Source organism: Mus caroli, unplaced genomic scaffold (genome assembly GCF_978045245.1).
Source record: "Mus caroli unplaced genomic scaffold, Mus_caroli_1 scaffold_11, whole genome shotgun sequence".
NCBI lineage: Eukaryota > Metazoa > Chordata > Mammalia > Rodentia > Muridae > Mus > Mus caroli.
Genome location: NW_028227266.1, coordinates 56,429,050 through 56,456,441, shown reverse-complemented (window position 1 = coordinate 56,456,441; position 27,392 = coordinate 56,429,050). Strand labels below are relative to the sequence as shown.

Sequence of the window (27,392 nt, the reverse complement as noted above, 5' to 3'; positions counted from 1 at the left end):
TAGAAAGAGGAGAAGTCTCTACAGAGCTGGCATGTCTAGGGCTGGGAAGCCCTGTTCTCACCTCCTAATGAGACAACTTGTTAAGCAGGGACCACAGCCTGCAGCAAGTGAGGGATGGGGCAGGGGATGCAGGGTTTGAAGTCTTCAGGAAAGAGCTGCCCAGGCAATGGAAGAACCAGGACAAAGGCTGAGGTGGGGAAGAGGAGCTAGGAATGATTAAGGGAGTCATGGCTTCTGTTGTGATCCCCCATGCAGAACCATGGTCCTGAAGATCTGAATGAAGTAGCATTCCTAGATGTACCCAGGGTTAAGCCATGCTGCCTCCTCTTCCTGTGCCAAGAGTCAGGAGGGTGGGGCTGAGTGGTGCTTCCTCACTGTCCCAGCCCTCACTGTCCCGTAGGGTGGATATGAGATGACACAGGTGGTCTAAGGTCCCTAGGACCTGAGGGGCACATGGCACTGGGAAGTTACAGACAGAGGTGTATGCAGGAGCAGAGGCCTGCGGACAGACAGACAGACTGCTTGCAAACTAAAGAGAGAGAGAAGGGGAAGCAGGTTCCTTCTGCAGGAGGAGACATACCAAAGGCTAAGGAAGAAAGGAGAGAAACCTTGAAGGATATGCGGTGTGTGAGGAGAAAATGGCTTCCTGCACTGCTGTTCTGTAGTCAGGGAAGCAGGGTGATGTTACAGAGAGGAAAAGGTTCTGGTCGGTCAGGCCTAGCCAGCCTGTGGCCACGGGCCACCTCCAGTCTCCTGCAGCCGAGACTGTGAGCACAGCTCGACACAAAAATCATAGACTCATCTGAAATGTAAACTTGGTATTTCCCAATCATATCCTCTTTTTTTTTTTAATCATATCCTCTTTATTTTATTTACTATTATTGTCTATGTGTGGGTGAGTGCAAGAGCATGCATTTCTAGAAGTCAGTCTTCTCTTCCCACCACGGGTTCCCAGAATCCAGCTCGGGTCACCAGGCTCTCACAGCAAAGGTCGAGCCAACTCACTGACATGTTTGTTGCTTTGTAACAAGGTCTCATGTAGCCCAGGCTGGCCTCAAACTGGAGGAGCCAAAGATGACCTTGAACTTCTGGTCCTTCTAATCCTCCTGCCTCTTGAGGGCTGGGATTGTATAGTGTGCAACACCATCACCAGTTTTTTAGGAAATGTCTTCGAGATTTTTGTTCTGTTTTGTAAATTATCCAGTCAAAAGCTTTGACCTGCCTGGTAGAGGTTACCAGTAACAGTGAAGAGAAATGTTCTATCAGGAGGGGTCCGCTTAGCCCTGGCTCTCTCCACAGGTTCCTGAAGAACCACAGGGCCGCCTGGATACCTCCCAGGACCCATATCCTGACGCCAACTACCTGGCTCCCTGTAATAAGGAGACTATCACTGTCACTCTATATGGAGCTACCAACCTTCCTGTTGGCAAGGATGGCTCTGAACCATGGCCCTACGTGGTGGTGTAAGTAGCTGGGGAGACTGGGTAGGGCTGGGGATGGGTCTGCGGACAGAAACCATCTGATGAACACTGGGAAACTGAGCTTTTGTGCAAATGGGAGTCCCATCCTGTCCCCTGCTGTGTGGTGACTGCTGCCAGGGCTGAGCAGGGCCTGACCTCACAGGAGCAAGGCCCTTATCTGTGGTACCCAGGCTGTGCTCAGTGTCAGGTAGGGGTGGCTAAGGGGAATGTTACCAGCCAGGATCTGAGTTCCAGGGCATTGGAAGTTTGTCCCCAGCAGGTGGGGGAGCATCTAGGAACTGATGGTTAGAAAGAGAAACAGCACCCAGAAGAATGAGAGCTAGAAAAGCAAACAGAAAAACTCAGCAGGTGCTAATCCCCCTTCTCCTGGTCATTTACATCCCACCGACCCACCTTTGAGTATACCTGGCTTTCCCCTGGAATGCTCTGTCTGAACCGGGAGCCTGGGTGGGGAAGAACTAGTCTTTCTCTGCCACTGACTTTCTGCCTACTTTAATCTTTATGCAGCATTCTCAAGTCCTCGCTCTCCAGTTACAGAAAGACTTGGGCTCTGCCTCTCGAGGCTTTGGGAGCCCTAAGAGGTCACACTGCTCCTAGACACCTTCCTGTGAGCCCTCACCTCTTCCTAGCCACTTCTGCCACGGAGCTCCTAGTCCTTTATTGCAACACCCATAAACCCAGCTGCTCTCTGCGCATGCTCATTTACCCTGGTGGCTGGGGCCTGTCATACCTTGTCTTCTGCCCATCTCATGAGCGTCAGTTCTCCTCAAAGAGTGTATGAGGCAACCTTAGTCTCCCTCTGGAGACTAAGCATTAGCACTGTGTTAGAAAGGAGACTCTGGCATCCGTGACCTTCCACCACTCTTTCTCACACCTCCCTACCTGCACTCTTGCCTGCATCAGGTACTTCCTGCCCACTGCTCAGCCCCTCTTGGAGAATGCCTGTCCCAGCCCTCAAACGCACAAACACTAAAACTTCACCTTCAAAGTACTCCTCCCCCAGAGTAGATCCCTTCGCCATGACAGCACATATGTTTCTTGTCTGTCCCCAGAGCTGAGGCTTCTTGCAGGTCCCAGGTCTCATTCTCCATTTCTCCAACAAGGCACCCAACATACACACAGACCAATGGGCCAAGGACCTTAGCCTGGCTAAGGTGACAATGAAAACCTGGCTGAGGTGACAAGTGGCCCTCTCACATCTCCTCTCTCACAGGGAAAGAGGGCACGGAGGCTCTGCCGGAGAACAACAGGTGCCAATCTTGCCTGGTTTCCCTAGAAAAGCCTCACCAGTCTCAGTCTAGCTTCTTGCCCTCCCCTCCCCCAGCTCTGTTTCTGGACCAGGGAAGGACAGGTGGCAGAAAGCTGGCTTGGCGGGAGGCTCGTTTCTACTGGGGAGCATCCCTCAGCTTCTTAGCTATTTCCATAAACCAATTATCACTGATCATCTCAGGAGATTGAAGCCCTGCTTGTCACCAGCCCAGCCTGGGCTGTGGAAGGGAGGGTAGCTGGGTGGGTGTGTTGCTCCAAAGACCCCTGCACCATCACCCTGTTGCTATGGGAACCCTCGAAGGAAGGGAGCCTAGGGAACATGAGCCTGGATGGGAGTGTCAAGAGCTGAGAACACCCTAATCCCTCTGACCCAGTGGCACAGCATATAGGGTGGAAAGTGGGACATGTGCCTCACTACTCCCCCTTTCATGATGGGAGCAGGGCCTGTGCCAGGCTACAGCCTGGTCCCAGAGCTCCAGGCTGAGCTGCCAGCAGCTCCAAGTGGTGCTAATGAGATGCAAATGAAAAGGAGAAGGGAGGGCTTCTGGGAAATGAAGGCCCAGCTGCCAGGACCCAGAGATGGCTTTCAGTGCTAACTCCAAGCCCCAGGTAGAAATCCCAGAGGGAGGACCAAGAATTCCCAAGACCCTAGAGCTGCTCCCTAAACCCTAGAAAGAACTTGATGCCTTCCCAGGTCTAATTACAATACAGAACAAAGCAAGCAGTGAAGTCCACTAAAGCCTAAAGCATGCAATGAAGAAGTCCACTGAAGCCTTTCCTCATATGAATATTGCAATATGTTTCTTTTTAACTATAAACATTCACATGTAAACTCTGAAACTGTTAAGACCTAGGAGTAAACAGTTTCCCTAGGATCCTTACATTGGTCTTGGCAATGATGGTTTTTTTTTTTTTTAATTTGACATCCAAAGTATAAGCAACAAAAGCAAAATAAACAAGTGGGTGACAAGAAGCTGAAAAGCTCCGCTCAGCAGAGGAACGCTACCACGGACACGAAGCAGACCGGTCTGAAGCATGTACAAACTGCGCATCTAATGAGGAGTCGACGGCCCGAGCATAGGGAGAGTTTACACATCCCAGGAGCAGAAAATCAACTCAGTGTTCAAAAGGCCCTGCGGTGGTAGCACACAACTTTAATCCCAGCCACAGGGAGGCAGAGGCAAGCAGATCTTAGCGAGTTCAGGCTAGCCTGGTCTGCAAAGCAAGTTCCGGGCAAGCCAGGGCTGCACAGTAAGACCCTGTCAAACAAAACAACAACAATGAAAAAAACAAACAAAACAAACAAAAAACCAAAGAAATAAAAATCAAAATGGGCAAAGGGGCCTGGGAATATAGCTCAGTGGTAGAGTGCTTGCCTAACATATACCAAGCCCTGGGTTTGATTCCCAGTCACCACCACTATCACACACACACACACACACACACACACACATTATGGACACACACCCATGGCCCATTCACACAGGTACTCATGCATGCTGACACACACCCAAAGAACCTGAACAGATACTTTCCCAGAGAAGTCACACTAACAGACTGGGGTCGTAGCTCACTTGTCAGACTCCTTACCTAGCGTGCATGCACAAAGCCCTGGGTTTGATTCCCAGCACCACACAGACCCAGCACTGATGGTGTACACACCTGTCAGGTCAGCACTTGGCCACCAGAGAAGGTCAGAAGTTCAAGGTTATCCTTGGCTATGTAGTGAACTCAAGGTTAGCCCTTCCTGCATGAAACTGTCCCAATAAAATAAAATAGTAACTTAAAAGGTATACAACTGAGAGACAGGTGTAGGAGAAGGTGTTCAACACTAGTGTACTAATTACCACAGACTTGCAAATTGGAACTTGAAGGCCATCCCTCCCAGTCCTGTTGAGAAAGCTATTACCAGGAAGGTAAGAGGCAGCCAGCCCTGGAGCACTTGAGATGGCTCTGAAGGTGAAAGTGTTGTTCATAAGCCTGACAATTTGAGTTCATCCCTGGAACCCACACGTGGAAGGAGAGAACTGACTCGTGTAAGCTGTCCTCTGACCTCCACACATACACCATGGCACATGCACCACTCAGCCCTGTGAACACACAAGTAATTAATTAATTATATCACTGTATGTGCACATTTATACATGCACACACGTGGACATGCCATATGTAACTTCCTCTAACATGGAAGACACTACACTTAGTGAGATAAGCCAGGCACAGAAAGACAAATACCACATTATTTTATTTAATGTGGAATCTCGTTGAACTCACGAAACAAAGAGGTAGCGCCGGGGTCTGAGGATGAAGAAAATTGGGAGATGTCAATCAAAGAGGTCTGTCAGAGAGGTCAAACATCCAGCTATAAGGTAGATACATTTGGGGACCTGCTATACAGTGTGCAACTGTATACACACCACGTACACACAAAAGGATAACCGTGAAAGGGTGGATCTTTTAACTTGATTACCTGATCTCATTCATAGTAGGTATGTCAAATCATGGTATACATTTCAAGTATGTATTTTTATTTTTCAATTGTACACCAATAAGACCAGAACACATACACATGCACACATATGTAACTCCACATTCTAAACATTTTTACCCTGGCTCTGATGTCCCGAGTTTAGCCATCCAGCTTGGCTTTACCCTGCTCCCTCCGCACAGCCATGTTGGCCCACCTCACATGGGGATTCTGGGACCTTGTTTCAGACTCCTGTCCTTTTTTGACTTTTTTCGCTTTCTCAGCAGGCAGGTTTATAGCCAAGGTGGTGGATGGGGGCAGGAAGCCCCAAACTACTCTCACATCTGTTCATTAGTGGGAACCACAGAAGATTCAGGCCATTTCACTCCTCAGTCGCCCCAGCCAGCCCAGGCACAGCTGCCTGGCCCAGATCCAGTGGTTTACTGTACGGTTCTGGTCGTCTCTGTCCAAGCCGCCTTCCAGTCCCACCCACTACTCTGTGGCAACAGTTCTTTCTTGAGTCCCTCATGGGCTACATCCTCTATGTAAAACAAGTCTCCCGGTGGCACCAGTCCCTGGTGACTGCTCACTGTCTCAGAGCCCTTTCTTCTCTTGCCTTCCAGGATACCCTACTCTCTGCTTTCTCTCTGGCCCTGCTCCTCATGTCTCCTACACAGCATTAAATTCCTCGGTCTCCTCCACGGCTACACACTCCCAATACTCTCCACGTCTTCTCAGTGCTATCCTGGAATCAAGAATCACAGCCTGCCCTATCCAATCTGCCGCTAAGAGAGCCAAAGCCCTCCTCATCTCTTGACTTTGACCACAGGTCTCCACCTCCTGGTGGGCCACTGAATTGTTTGCCCACCTGCTCTTGGTACATCCGATCTTCACCTTTGCCAACCTCCTCCTAAGTCGGGTGTCCCTTTGCTACTGTGGCATCAAAATATCATAGCAGCCCACGTCTCCCTACTGCTCTCAGGATAAAGAGAACCCCAGGCCCAGCATGGTTGAGTCCCTCCAGCTTCTCAGCAGCATGACCCCCCTTTTCTATCTTTGCTCCAGCCATAATTACACCCCCCAGTTCTTTCAGAACCACTGTTCCCTCCTACCCCAAGGGTTTGCATTTTCCTCTTCCAACCTCCTCAAACAAGAGCCCCCTGGTTTCCCAGGCCAGCATCTCCTCCTCCCATCCTCCACTGGACTACAGACTTCCACAGCTCTGTCTATGGGATTATTCACTGCTGTTCATCAGGTCCCACTGATTCCATGAGCACCCACTAGGGGTCTTGTTCTCATTCTTTCCCTGTTACAAAATCCCATGGAGTGTAGGAAGCTGGAAGCTAGTAATGGATGGATGGATGGATGGATGGATGGATGGATGGATGGATGGATGGATGGATACGATGCTATTCTCACTTGCTGTGTGACTTTGGGAAAGTTGCTTCACCTCTCTGGGCCTGAACACCTCATGTGGGAGCATTTGAAGAGCCTTGGGTAATGCTGGCAGGACTAATGCAAGACACAGGGTACGGGAGTCCTCAGCCAACAGTCACACTGGGCACGTGAGACCCAGCAGAAAAAGCTACAGGGCGGTGGAGAGATGTCAAACTAGGGTCAGGAAGAGCCAGAGTCTGGCCCACTGCCCCGACCTGGTGTGACTGCCAAGCAGTCCCTCGGCTTCCAAGTCTCAGTCTTTCCATGGACATGATATGAGCTTTGGCCTTCATGTTGGTACAAGTCTGGTAGTCTGGCTTGCTCTCTAGCCTGGAAACTCTGTTCTTTAGAGCCCTAGCTGTATTACACAAGGCAGACTCCACACCCAGGTCTGCTGGGTCAGTGCCCGGGGCCCCAGAACTCCCCTAACTTGTCCATTGTCCAGCATCTATCTTCTAGCCTGGCACAAAGAGACCTGTCAGTCACAGCCCAGCAGGGACCAGGAAGGCAGTGGCCCTGACAGGTGGGGATACCCCAGTGGGCCGGATGGGGGAGCACTAGGAGATGACCTATAGATTCTGACCCCTGGCCAAAGTCTGGGGAAGGACTGCCAGTGTTGGCAGCTGCTACCTTGGCTGCCTGCTGCCCCGAGCTAATGAGCAGGGACAGGGCCAGCCTGGGTGGTTCCTCTGCGCATGTGGCCAGGCCTGCCTTAGTTGAGCTGAGAGGAAGAAGCAGGTCAGGGCCAGACAGTCAGAGTCAGGACTAAGCCCTAACCCTGACCCATACTGAGCCTGATCTTGGCTCTGTCCATGTGACTAATTGGGAAGGACACTAGAAGTAAATGACAAACGTGCCCAGAGAGTGTGTAGGCTTCAGACCCCATCTTACACACAGGCTTCCAGAAGCTCAGAGCATTTCTAGGATCCTAGAGGTCATGAGGCTAATAGGTCCCCAAGCAAGGATGCAGGATTCCAAACTCTAAAGTCCTTTAAACTACCCAGCCACACTGATCTTTTATGCAGCTCCTGTCCCTCTTGGAAGAGGACCATTGGCATCAAGACCCTAACTCAGCCTTCCAAAGAGGCACAGTGATCAGCCTAGAGACCTAGCCTGTGCCCTAGACCTCCCTGCCTCTGCCTTTGGCCAAGGAGCTCCAGAGGGAAAACGTCTAAGCAGAAAGATAGAGGCTGACTCACAGGTGACCTGCCTCAGCATCTGTGGAGTGGAGCTTGGCATCATACCCTTGCAGTGGGCAAGAAGGCTGAGGCCCTGCAGAGGGGAAGACTGGACTGATGGGGTGGGCTGCCGTGGAGTGGGAGAGATAGATGTAACAGTTCCCATCTGACCACTGACTCCAGCAGACATCAAGACCCTCTGTCTTCCAGAAGGATGCCCCCAGGGAAAGAGACAGGGCTGCAGAGCAGATCCTGGGAGGGCCCTGGGACTCCATCAGCCTGGTTTCCTGCCCACACCTGCTCCATATGGTTTTACTCAAGAGGCTCAGGGCCTCCAAATTTTTGTTCGGTGAGAACCTCCCTATGTCCCAGAGCTGTAAACACAGCTGGTGGCGGTGGCTAAAGTGGGGCTGTCCTGGGACACCTCCATCCTAGACTGTAGTTACAAGTATTCTTTCCAGATGTTCCCCCCATCAGCTCAGCACATGTCCCTTTAGGGCTGATGTGTGATGTGGGTGTTTCAGCCCCTGACAGCATGAGCTCTCTCCAGGGCACTAGACTCCTGAGATACAGCTTGGAGGACTCCACTGCCTGGCAGAAGTGAGCATGCCTGGAAGAGGGCAGCAGTGGGGCAGGAAGGGCTCTTTCTCTAGGTCGTGGCACACTCATTTCTGGCTTTTTAAGGTGAGGTCTTACTATGAAGCCTTGGATGGCCTAGAACTTGCTATTTAGACCAGGCTGGCCTCGAACTTGTAATCTTCTCCTCCCAAGTGCCAGAATCATAGGGATGCACCATCACACCCAGCCTGACCTTTAAAGAGTTTAGGCTTGACCAGATGCCCTTTCTTGTTTCCAAAGCTAAGGCAGAGGTAGGTCCTCTGTTGGCAGGGGACACCAGCCTTCAGCTTGTAGTTTCCTGGCTCCGGCCAGCTGTTCTGTGAGTGGAGGCGATCCTAGCTTGCTTCCACACTGCCTTAAACACGATGACCAAAGACAACTTGGAAAAGAAAGGGCTAAGTTCAGCTTACAGATTACAGACCCTCAAGAGGGGAGCCAAGGCAGGAACTTAAGGCAGATGCTAAAGCAGAAACCAATGCTTGCTACTGGCTTGCTTTCCCTGACTTGCTCTGCTCCATGTCTTATGCAACCCAGGCCCTCCTGCCCAAGGATAACACTGTCCACAGTGGACAGTGCTAAAGATTCTCTCTTCCCAGGAATGTCTAAGTTTATGTCAGACTGACAAACCCTAACCCACCAGATGTAATTAGTAATCAGCATAAAAGCCTACCAGGTGTAAGCAGCAATTAGTGATGGTTCATTAGTCTGCAATTAATCAATAAAACTCAAGATGAGAGCCCACCACTTTGCAGAAGATAACATCTCACTTATGCTCCAAATGACAGACTCTGGTGATCCAGGAGTCCACAAGGACTTGAACAGCCTTGGAGCCAGAAGAAAGATGAGTGAAGCAGGGGTGTGACTTCCCGGCTAAGTCTGAAATGAGAGACAGATGAGAAAGGGCATTGGGTTGGACTTTGTCTCAGATCAGCCTCTCTGTCTCTGTCTCTTTCTTTATTTTATTTATTTTTTATTTATATGAGCTGTAGCTGTCTTCAGACACACCAGAAGAGGGCATTGGATCCCATTACAGATGGTTGTGAGCCACTATGCGGGTGCTGGGAATTGAACTCAGGACCTCTGGAAGAGCAATCAGTGCTCTTAACCACTGAGCCATCTCTCCAGCCCAGCCCCTCTCTCTTTAAGGATTCCCTGGGTGCAGCTTTTTGCCCAGCAGTTACATTGGGGCTTAGCCAAGTCCAAAAGAATCAGGGATTTCCTTTCCTCTATGTGACCTCAAAGGCCCCTGAATATGGTCTGGAATAAAGAGAACTCCAGAAAGGGCTCATTCAGGAGGTCCAAACACCTGACTGCCCAAGTGTGCCCACCCTGTGACTTGCCCTGAACTGGCTCCTGACCTCCGAATCTGCCAGAATTTCCTATGGAAAGGGTCCTGTTCTTGGGGACATCTCTGTGAGCCTTGCCTCCTCCAGAAATCTTTCCTTGCTAGCCAAGGTAGGTAAGCTCAGGGGTAAGAACGCAGCCATTGACCCTCTCTGTAGAGGCTAGCTTTGTAGCTCCTTGACCTTGGGGAGAGGTCTTCAGGCTGCAAATGCCTACAGGAGGCTTGAGGCCTGGGAGTGAGTCTGCCACTTGCCTTCTAGAAGATGAGGAAGCTGGTGTCCTTGGCTCAGGGGCTGACTTGAAGAAGGCTGTGCAGTAGGGTGGGAGGCTTGTCTGGTCCTGGGATCTAACCTCCAGAACATCTAGTCTGAACCTGTCTTCCTAGTTCCTCCAGGTGAGCATCAACAGAATCATGGTGGACCACTTTGAAGGGTAGCAGAGCCTTTGGTCTGCCACGTACCTGTATAAAGATCTGTCCTTCATTTATTCTCAGAGCCTGCTTGAGTGCTTCCTTCCCCCACGTTTCTGGGAACATTACTTTGGTCCTATTCGTCCTATGAAAGCTTGCCAGGACCCCAGTAACCAGAACAGACTGAAAGGGTACCCTTCTCTTTGCTTTGTTTCCCTGGTGGTCTGTCCTGGGATTGAGAAGCCAGACCTTCTGTGTAGTTTTTTCTTTGAAGTTCTGAAAGGACTGGGAGGCCCAAAGGACTGTGGGGAAGATGGAGGAGATGGGTTCAGATGGGCCTGGAGAACAGTGGAGGCAGCAGGAAGCTAGCAGACTGCCAGGGAAGTGAGGACAGGGATGGGCATGGCTCAGTCAGTAAAGCGCAAGTGGAACGGTCATGAGGTCCTGAGTTCAGATCAACTCCCAGTACCCATACAAAAAGCCATGTTGCCTGTACCCCCAGTGTTGGGGATGCAGAGACAGGAAGATGGTTGGGCCTTATTGGCTGGCTAGTCTAGCCAAATCTTTTCTGAAAGATCCTGTCTCAAAAAAGATGGAGAGAGAACTAAGATACCTACAGTCAACTTCTAGGCTCTACATACATATGACTACTCATACACACATGTACACACATGCACACGCATACTGGGATCAGTGTCAGGGGAGAGAATGGGTATATAGTGGGGTATACAAATTGAAACAATGTGTATGTACATACAAGGCAATCCGTGTGTGTGAGTGTGTGTGTGTGTGTATGTGTGTGCACGCGCGCGCGCGCTCTTCAGCTTCTATCCGTGTCTGCCGATTGTCCACATCTCTAACCCTCAGCAGCAGCCTGTGGGAAGCAGATATTGCATTTTCCCTAAGTTGTGACCTTGAAGAAAATAAAAAGATAAAAAGCGTCTCATTCCCTCCCACTCACAGCTGAGCTTGGACCTGGCCCCTCTCAGGAGGCTGGGGTAGGAACCCCAGGTGATACAGGCTCAGAGGCCTGCAATTTATCAGACACACTCCTCTTGCACCCTGGGGGAGGTATAGGCCTTGTTGGGGATTACATTTTTCTACAGCTTAGGGCTCAAGGTAGCTGGACCCCTCCTCTGTACCAAACCCCAGTACTATCCTGCTGAGACTGGACTAGGTCTGAGGCCTGAGAAAACAGGCACCACCAGTTCCTTTCGCCCATGACTGAAGCTGCCAGGCTGTTTAGGGAGGATGGGGCTTTGGAGATAGGGAGAGAGGAGCCTAAGTCCTTGTAGACAGCTGAAAGAGATGGATGGAGTCTTAGAGAGAACCCCTGGGCTCTGGGGTTGTCCTGGGTGGCCTGAGCTCCTTCTGAGCCTGTGGACCTAGAACTCAGCCAGGTGCAAGATCACAATGCAGAATTGGGACTGGGAGTCAGAACCAGTCCCTGACTTCCATTTGGGAAGGAATTAGAAGGCTCTCCCCACCCCCAGCTCCAGTTCTAGACTCTCATCAAGGCCCAGAGGAGTCAGTTAGCTGTGCCAGGAAAAGCCATTATCCTGAAAGACTCCCCCACTTGCTAAAAGCTTCCTCCTGCCGCCCCCTACCTCTCCCCCTGCCCCCCTGCACTCCCCTCCCATGGGCCTCCTCCCTGCCTCCCTTCAGCTCACTCACCTTTCCTGACTACCTCTTGGCTAGGCTGGGGGAGACTTAACTCTTTCTGGTCCTGAAGGAAAGCTCCATCTAACTTCTTACATCTTTTAACCTTCTAGCAAAACCCCCAGAGCTTGGATAAAGGAGAGAGGACAGGGGTGTGGGAGGGAGAAGACAGGTTGACAAGGAGAGGTGATGGGTTCCATCTCAGTCCAGCCCTGACTTTCCACATCCTTGGTTTTCTATTTTCTATGCATATGGAGTCATTTGAAAAATCCCCAGAGGCTCCCAAGGATGAGCCTGTGAGGGGGCAGGTTTGTGACGTGTGGCATGTGGGAGGGCCTGCTTTCCTTCCTGCTTGTCCTTAGTGCGCCCACATTTCCATGGCCACCTCTGCTGCTGCTGTCTTTTCTGCCTCTGTCAGAGGTGCAGAACACCTGCGTGGGAAGCTGAGGTGTCTGTGCATTTATGCCAGCATGGTGGGGGGTGGCAAAGCTTGGGAGCTCTCTGCTCTATGGCTTTGCAGGTATGGCTATAAAGATGAAGATATAGGATGGCAGGAGGAGCTCATGTGGCACCCCTCAATCAGCCATGGTCACAGAGATAGGACAAAGGGATGGCAGAGGGAGGATGCACCAGGCACCCCCTGCTGGGTGCCTGGTTAGCTCCCCTCATACAGGCTGGGTCAGACACTGCTCATCCGTGATTGCTATAATGTAGCAGAACCATTTACAGCCTGAAAAATAACACAAGGGTCTTCATTCTTTTATCGAGCTGTCTAATGGCCCTAGATTGCAGCGACAGTCATCCTCTACACCTACAGGCTATACTGAGCTGCAGAAAACCCGGGCTCCTTCCTCACCTGCAGAGCCTGCCCCTGAGAGTCTGAGTGCTCAGGGCTGGCAAGCTCTCTCTTCTGTCCTGCACCCAGGTCCCAGGGGCCAGCCCAGTGTTCTGAACACAGTGGGCATCAGTGGAGGCAGGGGAATGGGTATATCCCACTGAAAGGATTCAGAAGTGAAGTGTCTGGGCCAGCCTGGGATTCTGGGCCACACACTTAGAGAATGAACGCCAGGAGTGAGCTGCTTAGGTGGGTGGCCCACAGCCAACTGTCATTTAGAAGCATTCTCCCACTGAACAGACCCCAGAGAAGAGGGTCCAGATGGGGTTTGTGCATAGAGGTGCCTGCCAGGAGCCCTCTTTGGCAAGGAAATCACAGGCAGGTATAACATCTGTCCTGCTTTCACTGTGAGCTTCTGGCTTCAGCAGCTAAGCAAAGGCCCCAGCAGTGGCCAACAAGGGGGTGTAGTCATCAAACAGGACAGCTGAGGGGAGAAGCTGGGCATCCATTAAGCCCAGGACGACATGAGTGTCTGTGTGGGGGAGAGCTGCCCACTTTCTGTCTACCCTGTCCACACAGTGAAGCCCAAGAAGAAGCCACTCTCTAACTCAGCTGTCCCTCCTCCCCAGAAAAACCACATCAGAGAAAGCCAACAAACACAGTCCTCAAGCAATGACCTCTGTGACCTCAGAACCCACCAGAGCCCCCGTCTGGGGGAACACAGTGAATGTGGAGATCCAGGCAGAGGACACAGGACGGGAAGGTGAGGCTGGGGGCTGGGCACCGGTATGTGGGGGATGCAGCGGTTTGAGCCCCACCTGCCATGGAAGGCAAAAGCAGGCTCTCTCAGCACAGCTGGAGGCCAGCTGAACACCTCCCTGGGCTCCGATAAAAGCATTTAAAAAAAAATCATAATCCCATCACGCCTCATCTCCCCAGCCTGCTGGAAAAATGAGTTGTTCCACATAAATGAATTTTCCAGACAATGTGAGCTTATCGTTTTTTATGACGGCTGTGATTATTTTCATGGTTGTTATTACTGCCATGTCCCACTGAAACGGCACATTATCGTTTTGTAGTATGTCTCCACGCATCTGTTATTTAAGTCCTCACCTCTTAAGAGGAACGGTGCTACTTAGAAGAGAACACTGAGGCTTAGGGAATTTAAAGGACACAAGTCCTGGCTTATGTCACCAGAGCTCCAGGTTCTAGCTGAATTGGGGTTTATTTGACTAATGCCTCTAGCTAGAATAGATCTTTATCTCTGGCTAGTCCTCCCTGGGTCTTGGACCAGGTACCAGTATGTGCACATGCAAGTATATTTTGTGTGTTTCTCACAGTGGGAGCATCTGATGTCCCTCTCAAGTGAGAGGTTGGGATGGACATACTGAAGTATGAACTGCTGGTGTCAGATCTGCCTGGGGGCACTGGCATCGGGCACTTGCAGCCCATAATTGCTCCCCTTGAAGTCTCCCTTCACTTCACAGAGCCAAAGGCTGACAAGAGTCAAAAGATTGTGAGAGGAAAGGAGATAGCACAGAGGGCTCCCTCCTGCACATGAGGGGAAGGCTAGCCGTAGTCAGACAAGAGAATGGTTTTCTTCCTGTAAAAGAAGTAGTGGAACTGTGGGGATTGTTTGAGAAGATATGGAAGACGGGGGGGGGGGGGGGGGGATTAACCTGGGATTTTACACAGATGCAGATGTGTGCTTATACATTCATGCCTTTGTGAGGACCTGTGTGCAGGCTCATTCATGTGTATATCATTGTATAGGATGTGCTGTCTGTGCTGTAGCCACCTCCTCCCCATTCCACCCCTACCACCCCTTCCCCCCTCTTTCTGTGTGTGTGTGTGTGTGTAGCCATGTGAATGAACCCTCCTGCCATGCACAACTGGGGTGAAATGAGGAAGGATGTGCCGAGGTCAGTAGTCTTGGGTCTTTTGTGTAGCAAGAGGCAGGACTAATTACAGGAGCGACAGCAGGGTGAAGAGACCACATGAGTCAGGGTATATTGGCAGGCACCTCTTGGCAGATCGAAGCTGCTTGTTGGAACCTAGTTGGAACTGGTTGCTGTGGTGATATCTACAGTGGGGGTAGGGAATTGGGGGCCAGGCCAAGAGGCAAGAGAATGGTGGGAGGTAGCTCAAGGACACACTAATAAAAAGCAAAGGGGAAGTTTAGACCCTGGGTCAAGGCCAAAGTGGGTGGGTAACCAAAATGGTGTGTTGATCACACATAAGGAGTGGTGGAAGGAGGAAGGAAGGGTTCAGTGTCCAAACAGGAAGCCAAGGAAGCACGTTTGGAACATGAAGACAACACCATAGTCGGAATGGCTGACCGTTCCCCCCAGTTACAGCTCAGAGCTGGTTCCCTACAAAAGCAGGCTGTTCTAAAACAGGCAGATGCAAAGGTCTCATAAAATCTCAGTCGGTTTGGGGGATTTGACGGGGGTATAAGTTTACAGCTTCCTTGACTACTGTGGTCTGGTCTTGACTGGGAATACTGAGAAAACCCGGCAGAGTCTTCTCGGGTCTGCTCAGAGATGTGTGAGTGTGTGAAGAGGTGCAGATGGTTAACAAGGGGAAGCTGGGGGTGGGGGTGGGGTGGGATGGGGGGATTGCTCATTCATATGCACACAGTCCTTCCTCAGCAATCTTAGGGATTGAGTAAGATGCTTTCTGTTTGAAGTATTTTTTTTTTTTTTTTTTGGTTTTTCGAGACAGGGTTTCTCTGTGTAGTCGTGGCTGTCCTGGAACTCACTCTGTAGCCCAGGCTGGCCTTGAACTCAGAAATCCGCCTGCCTCTGCCTCCCGAGTGCTGGGATTAAAGGCGTGCGCCACCACGCCCGGCCTGTTTGAAGTATTAATGTTATAAAGAAGCTCAGAGAGGCTAAGTGACTTCCTAGCGGAAACAAATTAGCATCTTGGTAAGGGAACCCAGACCTACTGACTTCACTACAAATCCTGGAGGTATTATACTTCCTTCTAGTCAGCTATGAGACTTTCTGGTACCTCTTTCCTACTGGGTATGAATCCCATGTAGCCTGCTCTTGGCAAGTGCAGTTGCTTGTCTATGTGTTCTTGGTAGCTTCCTTCCCACTCCCTAGTCAGTCAGCTATGAAGATGGGAGGGGTGCACAGGGCTGGAGCAGCACCCCTTCCTGATGCTGAAATGTCCTTTGGGGAAGGTTGCCCTTCAGGCATATTCCTTGCCCCACTTTGCCCGTTTTTCTCTGGATCTCGTTTAGCTTCTCCTCCTTCCAGTTTCATCTTCCCTCCCCCCTACCCCTTCTCTTCCCTCATCCCCCATCTCTTCCTCCTTTTCAAATCACAGATTTCCAAGAATGAGAAAATGCATTAAGAGTCGCCAGTCCAACCTCCTCACTGCCCATATCCTAGCTGTAGGATGCTGCTCCAGTTCTATGGCCCGTCTGAGTGCCATTAATCATATTTTAGAGAGAGAGAGAGGTGATGATGTTTACCATAAAAATTTATAGGAATAATAAATGGGCACTTGTTATCACCATGCCGGGAACACAGCAGGTGCCCACGAGTGGGTGCCATGATCATTTCCGGGACGTTGGCTTTCTCCTTAAAGTTTGTCCTGATTTTACAAGACGATGTAGAAGTGTCCACTAAATGGTGTGTTGACCTTAATTTTAATGTCGTTGAAGGAGAGACTAGAGAAACAGCTCAGTGCTTAAAAGCCCCACGACGATTGCAGAGGACCTGGATTCAGTCCCAAGTACCTGCATGGCAGCTCACATCTGTCTATAACTCCATTCCCAGGGAACCTGACACCCTCTTCAGGCCTCCGCAGGGACAAGTCTCTCTCGTGGTGGACATGCATGCATGAGGTGACACTCACCCACAAAAAATAAAAATAAATAAAATCTCACCTCCCCCAAAGAATTTCCTTGACTTGGAGTAGGCTTTTTAAAATTATTTATTTTTATTTTACGAGTATGGGTATGTTGTCTGCCTGTACGACTGTGCATCACGTGCATGCAGTGTCCACGGAGGTCAGAAGAGGGCAGAATGGGAGGCACCCGTGTTGTGAGCTGCCATGTGGGTGCTGGAAATTGAACCCAAGTCCTCTAGCTCTCTAGAGAGCAAACAGTGCTCCTGACACTGAGCCATCCGTCTCCCCGGCCCCATGGAGGAGACTTTTTATCGGTCCTTAGATTGAGAGCGTCCTTGAGTAAATTGTTTCTTTACTGAGGCTCTGTTTGCCTACCTGAAACATGAGAGTCACCTCCTTCCCGTCCCACAGGAGGAGCTGGTGGGAGTGTGTGTGACCAAGGGCAGGGGTCTTGGTCCTGCACTATTCCTGCTTGCCTGTAACACTGTGTTCATGCATGTTTATAGCCTTGTGTGACTGAGCTTGGTCCCGTGTGTCCATTCCAAGCTCGGAAGCTAACAGCACCTGATATGAAGCCTTGCCCTGGGTAGGAATGCAGACATGTTGTGTGACTTTCCCTGGGGGAGCAAATGTTTACCTCAGGTGGTGTACCATGACAAACTAATGCTTCCCCTCGAGCCTAGCTTGATGGACCAGTCAGCTTATTTAGATTACTTCAAGGAACTCAGGTAAGGACTTACTGTATTGATTTCCTTCCCTGTTGCTGTGCTAAAACACGGACTGAAAACAACTTGGGGAAGAAAGGGTTTATTTGACTTACAGGTCACAGTCCATCATTGGGGAAGCCAAGGCAGGAACTCAAGGCAGGAGCTTAGAGCAAAATCAGTGGAAAAACTCTGCTAACTGGCTTTCTTTCTATGGTTTGGTCATCTACTTTTCTCATACAGACCATGCCCATCTGCCTAAGGATGGTACCGCCCACAGTGGGCTGCCCCCAGCCCCCCCACCCCGCAATTAACAATTAAGAAAATGCCCTCAGAGGCATGCCTACAGTTCAGTCTGATGGAGGCAGTTCCTTAACTGTTGCTAACTCTAGCTTGTGCCAAGTTGACAAAAACTAGCCAGCACCGTTACAGGAGCACAAGTGACTCAGAGACAGCTGCATTGGTGGAAAGCTCACCCTCAGCATGGGTGGCAACGCACAAAAGCTGCATTGGGGAGCTTCCTGACCAAGTTTCAGGCAACTCCACTGGAGAGTTTCCTTTTGCCAGGTGTCGGCACCTCTTAGGGAAGGGCTTGTGGGTCTTGTCATTTTCTAAGCTTTTTCATTTAGTAGTCTTTCTGTACTGTATGAGCCTCCCTCCTCCTTGTTATCCCCTTCTCCCTCTGCACTCCTCCTTCCTCCCACCAGAAAAGAGTGTTGCGATGCTAAGAAAATAGCTGCACAGGAAAGACATGCCACCCTCCGCGTGTTCCATTCTCTGTCTGGTCTCAGCGAGGTCCCATTAACCCTCACTGTCTCACATCACTGGAAAAGCTTCCTTCCCCACCTCTCCAGATTTGATCCTCAAGGTGATGGACAACAAGAAGAAGAAGGAGCTGGTGTCCTATGACATCCCCATTAAATACCTGCGCATCTTCCACCCATACCACTTTAAGTTAGTAAAGGTAAGCCCAAGCTAGCCCTAGCTCTGGGTCTAACCTCTGGCTGGGTAGGGGAGATCTGATAGGAAAGCACTTTGATGTTCCTAGTTCTCTGAGGATGGCATTGGGGGTGGGTCTAGGTGATGCTCCTCCCAAGCCAGAGATGTGGAGTACATCTCAGGCAAACATTCCCCAGAATGAACCCTGCCAGGGGCACAACTGAGCATCAGCCTCAAATAGAGAGTCCAGCTTCTCAGCCTTGGACTGGAATCCTTAGTGCTGATTGGTGAAGGAGATGGTTCACTCTGATTGCTCAAGTATTTATTAAACACCTACTGTGTGTCTGGTGCTGGGCCATGGAGGAGCAGAAGCCTCCCTTTGCTCTCCCCTCGACATGTGTGCTCCAGAACCTTTCCTTTCAAAGGAAAGCACAGCGTGAGATTGGATTGTCTGGGTTTGTCTCAGCTCTCCTGCTTTCTAGCTGTATGCCCACTGGAGGCTACTTTACCCTGGCCCTCCATTGCTCCTCAGCAAAGGTGAGACAAGGCGCCTCTGGACAGGCTCCAGTGTGGTGCTGGCTAAAGTGCCTGACACACGGGAAGCGCTCAGCATGCATGGGTCCCCCCAGGCCCTGGCACTAACCTTCCCAAGCAATTCTTCAACTATGGTGCCAGAGATCATTATCTTCCCTGGGCTCCAGGACTACAGAAGGGGAACCAGGGCAGGTAGGGAAGCAAAGACCTCAAGAGACCCTGGAGCTAGGCCTGAATCTGGCCTCTTGGAGCATCTGCCAGGTCCCTAACCCTGAGTCCACTTACAGCCCAGGCCTCATTATCACATCTTCACCAAGAGAGCAGGCGAGCAGTAGTCCCTTTGAGGGCAATGAAATATTCAAATGGAAAAGAGGAGATTTATTGGATGGTCTTCTTGGAAGGGCTCCCAGGGACCATGAGCTTTAATTACCGCTGGAGTCCCAGTGGAGCAATGCTAAGCAAGTGTCCGCACAGGGCTGGATTTATGGCCAGGCTCTGCCCCTTAGACACTCTCCTTCCTATACAACTTCTATCCTGCCTTCGCCCCATGCAGCCTGAGAAAAAAGATGAAGCCGCTGCCAAGACCTGCCTGTATGCCACTGTGGTTCGGAAGGGCAGCTTACTTCCCCGCTACGTTGGCTGTGACCATACAGCTCTGGAGGTACCAGCATCGGGGTACTATAGGGACAGATAGAAGCTTTAGTTGCCTCTAAATGACCTAATCATATGGAGCAGAGGTATCTATGAAAGAAATCAAACAGGGAAAGGACAATGAGACCTTCCCAAATTAGCTTGTGAGGATAGTGAGATAGCTCAATGGACAAAGCTTTGCTGTGCAACCCTCATAAGCTAACATAGAGTGCTGACTTCACAAGGTTGTTCTCTGGCCTAAACACACACACACACACACACACACACATGCATACACCATGACATAAGCATTCCTCATACATACAAACATACCACACACAAAATAAGAATACATTTAAAAATATTAAAAGTGTCAACAAATAAAATAGCCTGAGTTTGTGACGACAATCCCTGATTGGGACAAAAGTGGCCTCTCCTCCCTGTATTGCCCTTGGATGAAGAAAGAAGGGCTAAGTGGCAGCTGTGTTCCTCACATGCTTCAGGAAGTAACATAGGTTCCCATGGATTTTGCGCTCCTGGGAGCAAGGAAGAGCCTACCTCCCATGCCCCTGGCTGTGTTTAGTCCTGTTCTTCCCTGGTGAGGTAATGACCCATAACCTAGGGCCTAAGATTCACAGACAAAAATCTCCCTGGCCCTTCCTGAGGTTTGGCTCATCTAGTGCTTACGTATTTGCAACATCGTTCACTTATTCTGTCTCCCGACAGCTATTCATAAACCCTCGTGTACTAGTAGACCAGGCATTGCCCCATACCATGACCGCTCACCTTTCAGCTCAAGGACCTCTTCAGGAGGAATGACTGATGCTTGAGGTACACATGGCCCAGGAATCCGAGCCCTGAGCCTTTCCCTAGGCAACAGACTCACATCCACAAATATCCATGTGCAATCCACAGGACTCTGGATCAAGCCTCCTCCCTACCCTAGCAGACCTGATTTGATCCCTTGCCACGTAACACTATGAGTCTGGTAAGGCAGTAACCATTCTCTAGTCCCACGTCCCATCTGGGGACACTGAGACACAAAATGAGCCTGATATAAGAGCCCAGAGATCCTGAGTCACAGAACTTACAGTCAGCCCAACATATAGGACAAAAAAGATTAAAACCAAGATGGCCTTACTGTCACCAAAGCTTCATCCAGGGAAGGGGCCACATCCCCACAACTGTGGACTTGCCCCGCTCCTGCCTCAGTTTCTGGCTTGTCTGAGTCTGAGATCCCCTGCCCACAGCAGCCCACCCACCCACTCCCCACTCCAGCACAGACCTTTCTCCCGACTGTGTCTCCGGTACAGCCACAGGACCTCTTTGGCTGATGGTAGATGAGGGGACACGATTGAAAAAGAAATTGCTTCAGCTACTCACCAAGCTGTCACTAGCAGGGGTGCTGGCACTGCTGTCTCATTCATACATGACAGAGTCAGCACACACCAGATGTAAATTATCCATCCCCTAAAGACACACCTACACCATCACCTTCAGCCCTCATACCTGCTGGCGTTCTTGTGAGTCATAGGGCCTGACAGACCTCCAGTGACATCAGAGGCTCACTGGGAGGCTCCTCTGAGAGCCAAAGGCACTAAGGATGAATTAAGTACTTATCAGATCACACCAGTGTGGAGTTAGCCACCAGCAGCCCAACAGAAATGGGTCCAGGCAGAAGGAGAAGGGTAATGAGGTGAAGAGAGAGGTTAAGCTTCTTTTTGCACTGGAGGTTAGAGTCAGAAGACCAAAAACTTCAATGTATAAGTTGGAAAACTGAAGCCTAAAGAGAGTCTGGGTCTGGCTCTGGGTCTGGCTCTGGTTCTGGCTCTGGTTCTGGCCAAGGTTTTCCAAGCTGAGGCAGACCCAGAGAGGAAATGACCCCTCTGCTGTGCCTAAGGGCCACTGCCCTTCCTGCCTTTCTCCTTAGGACAGAGACATCCCTTGAAGCTGGTTCAACTCCACCCTCCCTAAGGCCACTGTGTTTCTCTCAGTCTGTTCCCAGGTCTTTCTCTTCCTCCATCCTTCCCCCTTAACACTCAGAAACCCAGAGGCCCCTCTCCCTTCATCAGTCTCCATTTCCTCTTCAGTACCCCAAACCTTGCTAACGTCAGCTCTGTGCCAGGCTCTATGCTAAAGGCTGGGAAGACAGCAGTCAACAAGACGCTTGTGTCTGCGCATGCCAATTTATTAAATAGAGAACAAACAAGAGCTAAGTTAGAAGCTTCAATTCTGATGAGTGCTACAGAGGAGGAATGCAGAGGCCACGGGAATGGCTGCTTTGGTGACAGTGACCAGAAGGAAGCCAGGGGTGCCGTCCCAGAACCTACTGGAAGACAAGCGGCTGTCAGGATGGATTGGTAGAAGATGGGGGTGGGGACACTCGGGGAGAGAAATTGGTTTGTGCAAAAGCAAAGGCAAGAATGGGTTAGCATAGGCAAGGAAGAGAGATTTGCAGCAATAAGAAGGGCCTGGGGAGCTGGCAGGAAATATGGGCAAAAGAGCAGACAGGCAAACACCTACACTGCAGGCTTTGGCAACATGGTGAGAGCCATGAAACGAGGGATGACCAGGCAATACTCCTGCTGAGGACTGACATCCCAACCACCCTTTACTGGAAAAAGCCCTGCAGTGAACAGACCCCAGAGCTAATGAACACCAAATCAGAAAGTTTTCCGTATGACCAACACAGTTGGAGAAACCTGCCCTGGGCTTAGTGCCCTCGGTTTACAAAGTGCCCTCTTGTCTCACGCTCTCATCAGAGAACCCTTACTTGAAACTCAGGGGGCTCTATGACCAGAGTTTTGCTCCAGAGCACATAATTGTCTGGACCTCCCTCCGCCCCCGTCCTGGACTCAAGCTTGTCCACCTTGTCTCTCAGGGCAGCTGAATTCCAGTAATGCCCAGGAAATCAGTGGCACTTGCCCCAGTCAGACCCAGGGGGTAACTCCCTGGAGTAGAGAAGCTTTGAGCAAAGAAGGAAGCAAGGGGAGCAGGAGCAGAAGGACCAGGTCCCAGGGACAGGCAGAGGCATGATGATCACGTGGTCATGGCAGGCATAGGGACATGGGGGGTGGGAGAGATGGCAGGGATAAAGAGGGGGTCTGGCTGTGCCTCTTGGAGGGTCACAGCCACAAGCCGTCACCTGCTTCTTCTCTTCTGCAGGTCTTTCTTCGAGGAGTCAACGAGCCCTTAGTCAACAGCCTCAAGCCCATGGTGGTAATTGCTCGGGTAGTTCCCAACTATACTGAGTTTAAGTGAGTTGTGGAGGGGCGGGGCAGGGGGCTGGGATGGGCAAAGCCTCCCCTTCTCCTAAATTCCCTTTGTGCTCCCCACACACCTTGATCTGAGGCCCTAGTGAGCTCCGTGAGCAGACTTCACCTTTCTCTTCCAGAAGACCTTGAGCCCCTGGAAAAGGAATGTGGGGATCTCCCCTGGGATTTCTGAGCATATGGGGGGGGGGGGGGAGTCCAGCATGAAAAGCAAGAAGGAGCCAGAGTTAAGGAGGCTAAGAGAGGCTCCTTTCCTGCCCAGGGGCACCTCTGCCCCTCCAAAAAAGCATGCCACTCCAAGACCACAACCTCACAGTACCTTCTACCTGTCAGGTTCAGGGCTTAAGGCTCATGCTGCTCACTGGTTGTCCCCAAAAGCAGATGATATGAGGCCTGCTGCAGTGGTCATACATCAATGGGCCCAAACTGCAAGCAGCATAGGCACACATGGGCACCTTACCCACGGGCTCCCTTTACCCCTTAAGCATAAGCCAGGATTCCCACAAGTCAGGAGGAACTCTGCTAACATCTTTTAAAGATGAGGTGGGAAGGCAAGGCCCATTTTAAAGTCAGTAAAGCTAATTTACTCTGATGCAGCCAAGGTACACCTCAGATCCCTGCTAAGGGAGCCTGGGAGCTACAGCTGTACAGCTGTCATCTCCTGACTAAAATTAGCCTTCCCAAGGCTTGGGCCAGAGCTCACCAGCATGTTCCAAGGTCCTGGCCTAAGTGAGGTGGGCCACTTTGCTCTCTCCTTCACCGTATCCCAGAGGCTAAGTGTGAGTCCCAGCTGTCAGGGTGACCATGAGTCAGAGAGTGCCAACTACTGTCTCCTTGCCTCTCCAGGGCCAGGCAGGCCAGGCAGGATCCTGCCTCTGTGGGGCTGCCCCTCACCCAGGTTTCCTTCCCTATCTCATCGCCAATGAACTTTGATGTGCCTCGGATCAACCAGAACGGATATCCTCAGGTATGGCTCCTTCCCAACGGTGGCCCCATTCATTCATTACAGCATCTGCCAGCAACTCAGCTGACTGCTGAAAGTGTCTGCTACACCTCACCACTGCCCAGGATCATTCCTGTGTGCTGCCCAGGACCTGCCCTCAGGGCTCCCAGAGATACTAAACATTTACCCAGATCATGTCTAATCTAGTAAAAAGCCAGCAGGGACTATCAGAGCTATGACAAGAAGAGAAGGGGAGACAACAAACACTATGGACTCCGCCTGTCATGGGGCACCTCAAGTCAACAGTCATGGGGACAGAAATACTATAGTGTTATTAGGGGCTAGGGAAGATAAAAGAGCAGAGGGATATGGAATTGTGAGTGTCAAACCCTTAGGAGGAGGAAGAGGAGGAAGAAGAAGAAGAGGAGGAGGAGAAGGAGGAGTGGCATGTGTGCACATGTGTGCATGTGGAGAACAAAGGTCAATACCCAGTGTTTTCCACTTTATTGATTTTATGTTTCTAAATTGGGGGGGGGTACTTACATGCCACAGCACAAGTATAAAAGTCAAGAGGTTAACTTATGGGACTTAGTTTTCTCTTTCCACCTTGTGGATCCCAAGGATTGAACCCAGGTCATCAGACTTGGCAGCGAGTGCCTTTACCCACTGAACTACCTTGCCAGCCCTTCTTCGCCGTATCTTTTGAGACAGAGGGTCTCACTGAACTTGGAGCTCGCTGACTCAGTTAAACTGGCTGGCCAGCAAGCCCCAGTGACCCTCCTGTGTTGGGATTACTGGTGCTCACTTGGCCCGGCTTCTTTATACGTGTGCCAAGGACAGAATCCAGATCTCCAGCAAGGTCTTTACAGACTTGGCCACTTCCTTGGCCTCTGTAATATATGTTTAACCATAGGAAAAGGGTGTTGATGTCTGTAGTGTAGAGTTAGCATGGGCAAGTCTTGACCCCTCACCCTGTTTTGGAGACAGGGTCTCTTTCTATAGCACAGGCTGGCTTCTTACTCTCCATCTACCCCTCCTATCCTCCCAGCCCTGGGAAGACAGGCGTGTGCCACTATGCCAACTTAGTCATTACTTTTTGCTATTTTTCTTTTAATTCATTATCATTGTATGTGTGTATACATAATAGAGAGAGGTGCATCCATACCACGCCACACATGTGGAGGGCAGAGGACAGCATTATGGAACTGGCTTTACATAGGTTCCAGAGAGCAAACTCAGGTGGATAGCCTTGACAGCAAGCCTCATCAGTACCGAGCCATTTCACCAGCCATTGGTCTTGATGTTTGATATGAAAGTGATGGTCCAGGGCAGGGCAGTGAAACCATCTATGTAATACAGTATACATCTATAACCTGAGATGTAGTGTATGTTGGGAATGGGCAGAAGGCATATGTTTAAATATGCTGGAGAAGAGGTACACAGGTTGTGGCTGGGCCTGGGAAATGGTCAGATTGACTAACCTCCTACAGACTGCTCCACTGAGAGCTTCCTGCACATGACGGAGCAGGCTTGGAAGACAGGGTGTTCTTGGAAGTCCCTCCTGACATCTGCCTGCTAAAATAAGAACAAGACACTCTGTTGGAGCCCCGGCTTTCATTTAAAAGACATTGAAAGAAGGCTCAGACACAGGCAGGAGTGATGGTAGGCAGGGAAGGGTGGGATAAAGGGGGATCATAAGGACAGCTTCAAGCCCAAACCAATCCTCAGTCTGATTTCCCCAGAGGCATCTCACACATGGCCCTGCATTTGCACAGAAAATTATGAGCTGATCAGCAGCCATCCCAAGAGGCAGGAGGTACTGCCTGCTTTAATGAGCGAGCCTCTCCAGGCTTGACCACTGGCTACCACTACTGCCTAACTCCACATGAGTGGGGGTGGTACTCCTCACTACAGACTTCTCCTGTGCTTCTCCCACATGTGGGACTCAAAGCCAGAGCCCAGTAATAACAACACACTTGCTATAAGGCTTCCCAGTACCTAGGTGAGATTTAAAGCTGCACATAACTTGGAGATGCCCAGGAACCCTCAGGGAGAACAACAGAGGGACATGTTGGGAAGAAAAACGGTATCAAGCCAGATGCCCTGGGCTTCGAGAGCACACAGTCCCCTACCCTGTCCCTTCTGAGATTCATCCCTCATCTTGCCAGTTGATGGGGTAGGAATGAACCAGATAATTTCTAAAGCTGGACCTCTGACATCTTAGAGCACTGTGTGTTTCCCACAAGCCCTTGGGCAAGGGGCTGCCAGACCCAGCAGACTGAGGTTGGAGTCTAGCTATGTAGCTTGCTAGCTGTGTGCCCTTTAATAAATCAACAATAGGTCTGTATGATTCTTCCAGACCTATTGACTCATACCTGAACAGGCTGTTAGAACACAAAGGCTAGCCCTAAGAGTCTAGGGCTAAGAGTCCCTTCTGTCCCCTTCAGGGATTCACACCCTGAAAGCACCCTTGTCATTGCACCCGATGCTGGAACCCCACAGAAACCCCAGTTAGATGGCCTATCTACTGCCCTACATCATAAGTAGCCTACATGCTGCCATGGTAGCTTTAAAGACATGATCTCTAACATCTAGCAATGACCATCTGGGCACCTAGCTGCTCCTAGGAACTCCCAGGTTTCTGGCACAGATATGATCCAGGGATAATGAGGAGCTTGGATTTTTATGAGAAACCCATAACTAAACCTGCCCACTAAGTGCCCAACCCACCTTCTCTCTTGTTCTCATTGGCCAAAATCATGTCACAAGCACTTCCTGGAGCCAATCACTTTGGGGGTGTGTGGGGGAGTGGTAATGGCTCTGATGTGCTGATAGCCTAAACCAGGGTGTGAAGAGAGGAGGCACCTGCATAAGAAGGCTCTCTCTACCTTTTGGTGTGAGGCAAGGATGTACCAGGCCACCCTCAGTCTGTTCCACTCCTCTCCCAACCTGGTGAGGATGGCAAAACCTGAGCTCTGATCAGCCAAGGGATAGGCTAGACACATCTGCTTGGACACAGGTTTGCCTCCTGGACCCACCTGCTTGCTCCTGTACCTCCCACAGCCTGCAGAGTTAGGGCAGAACCATCAAGAAGGAAACAAAGGAGGAAAACAGCCCCTGTGCCCACCATCCCTTTCTGACCTGGCCCTACAACCATCTTGCCAAGCTCTCAAGTTTCCCATCACCCTGGACTCACTCCGGTGCTGGCTGACTTTCCTGCCTGGTCCATTGCAGCAGCTTCTCTGATCCAGCCTTGCTCAGTTGTTCTCTGAGAAGCAAGCAAGGCACACCTTTCCCTGAACTCCGTGCTTCCCTTGAACCCCTCATCGCCTCACACAGAGGACCAAGCCCCTGTTAGCTATGCTGCTCACCCAGCCTCAGTGCTCATTGCTACAGTTCTCACCCAACCTCAGGGAAGAACTCACCCAGCATTCTCTGTGTCTGTCCTCTGTCACCTCCAGCCTTGGCCTCAACCCTTGGCTCTTCCCTGTGGCTCCTACAATAATTTGCTCAGGCCCCTACATGATGGCAGAAACGGGTGGGTGTTTATTTACATGCATATATGTGCTCTATGCTCTTAGAAGATAGGCTCCAGGAAGGGGCAGAGTCAGTCTCTTGCTCTCCCGTGGTCCCTGCAATATCCTACAAGTGTCTGTCATGGCATCCCAGGCAACGCTTGCTGAGTTTGTTCAAACTGAACTTTTTTTTGCCTTCTAACAAAATACCCATTGTCTCCTTCAATCTTACAAACTGTTGGCTTTTCAAAGTGCAGAGCACAAGCCATCTGACAGAAAAACTAGGTCCCAAAGAGG

The 27,392-nt window shown here is 50.7% G+C and overlaps 1 protein-coding gene across 6 annotated transcripts in view; it reads left to right on the top strand.

Moving 5' to 3' along the window:
- The window catches only part of Ccdc33 (coiled-coil domain containing 33), a 91,913-nt gene that overhangs the window by 19,137 nt on the left and 45,384 nt on the right, over positions 1-27,392 (top strand). For all 6 annotated transcript variants that reach the window (XM_085844665.1, XM_085844664.1, XM_021172514.2 and 3 more), the window contains 6 exons: positions 1,300-1,463; positions 13,327-13,460; positions 18,117-18,226; positions 19,289-19,396; positions 22,531-22,622; positions 23,484-23,604. In XM_085844665.1, coding sequence (XP_085700791.1) covers positions 1,300-1,463; positions 13,327-13,460; positions 18,117-18,226; positions 19,289-19,396; positions 22,531-22,622; positions 23,484-23,604 — 729 coding nt within the window. The remainder of the gene's footprint in view (positions 1-1,299; positions 1,464-13,326; positions 13,461-18,116; positions 18,227-19,288; positions 19,397-22,530; positions 22,623-23,483; positions 23,605-27,392) is intronic.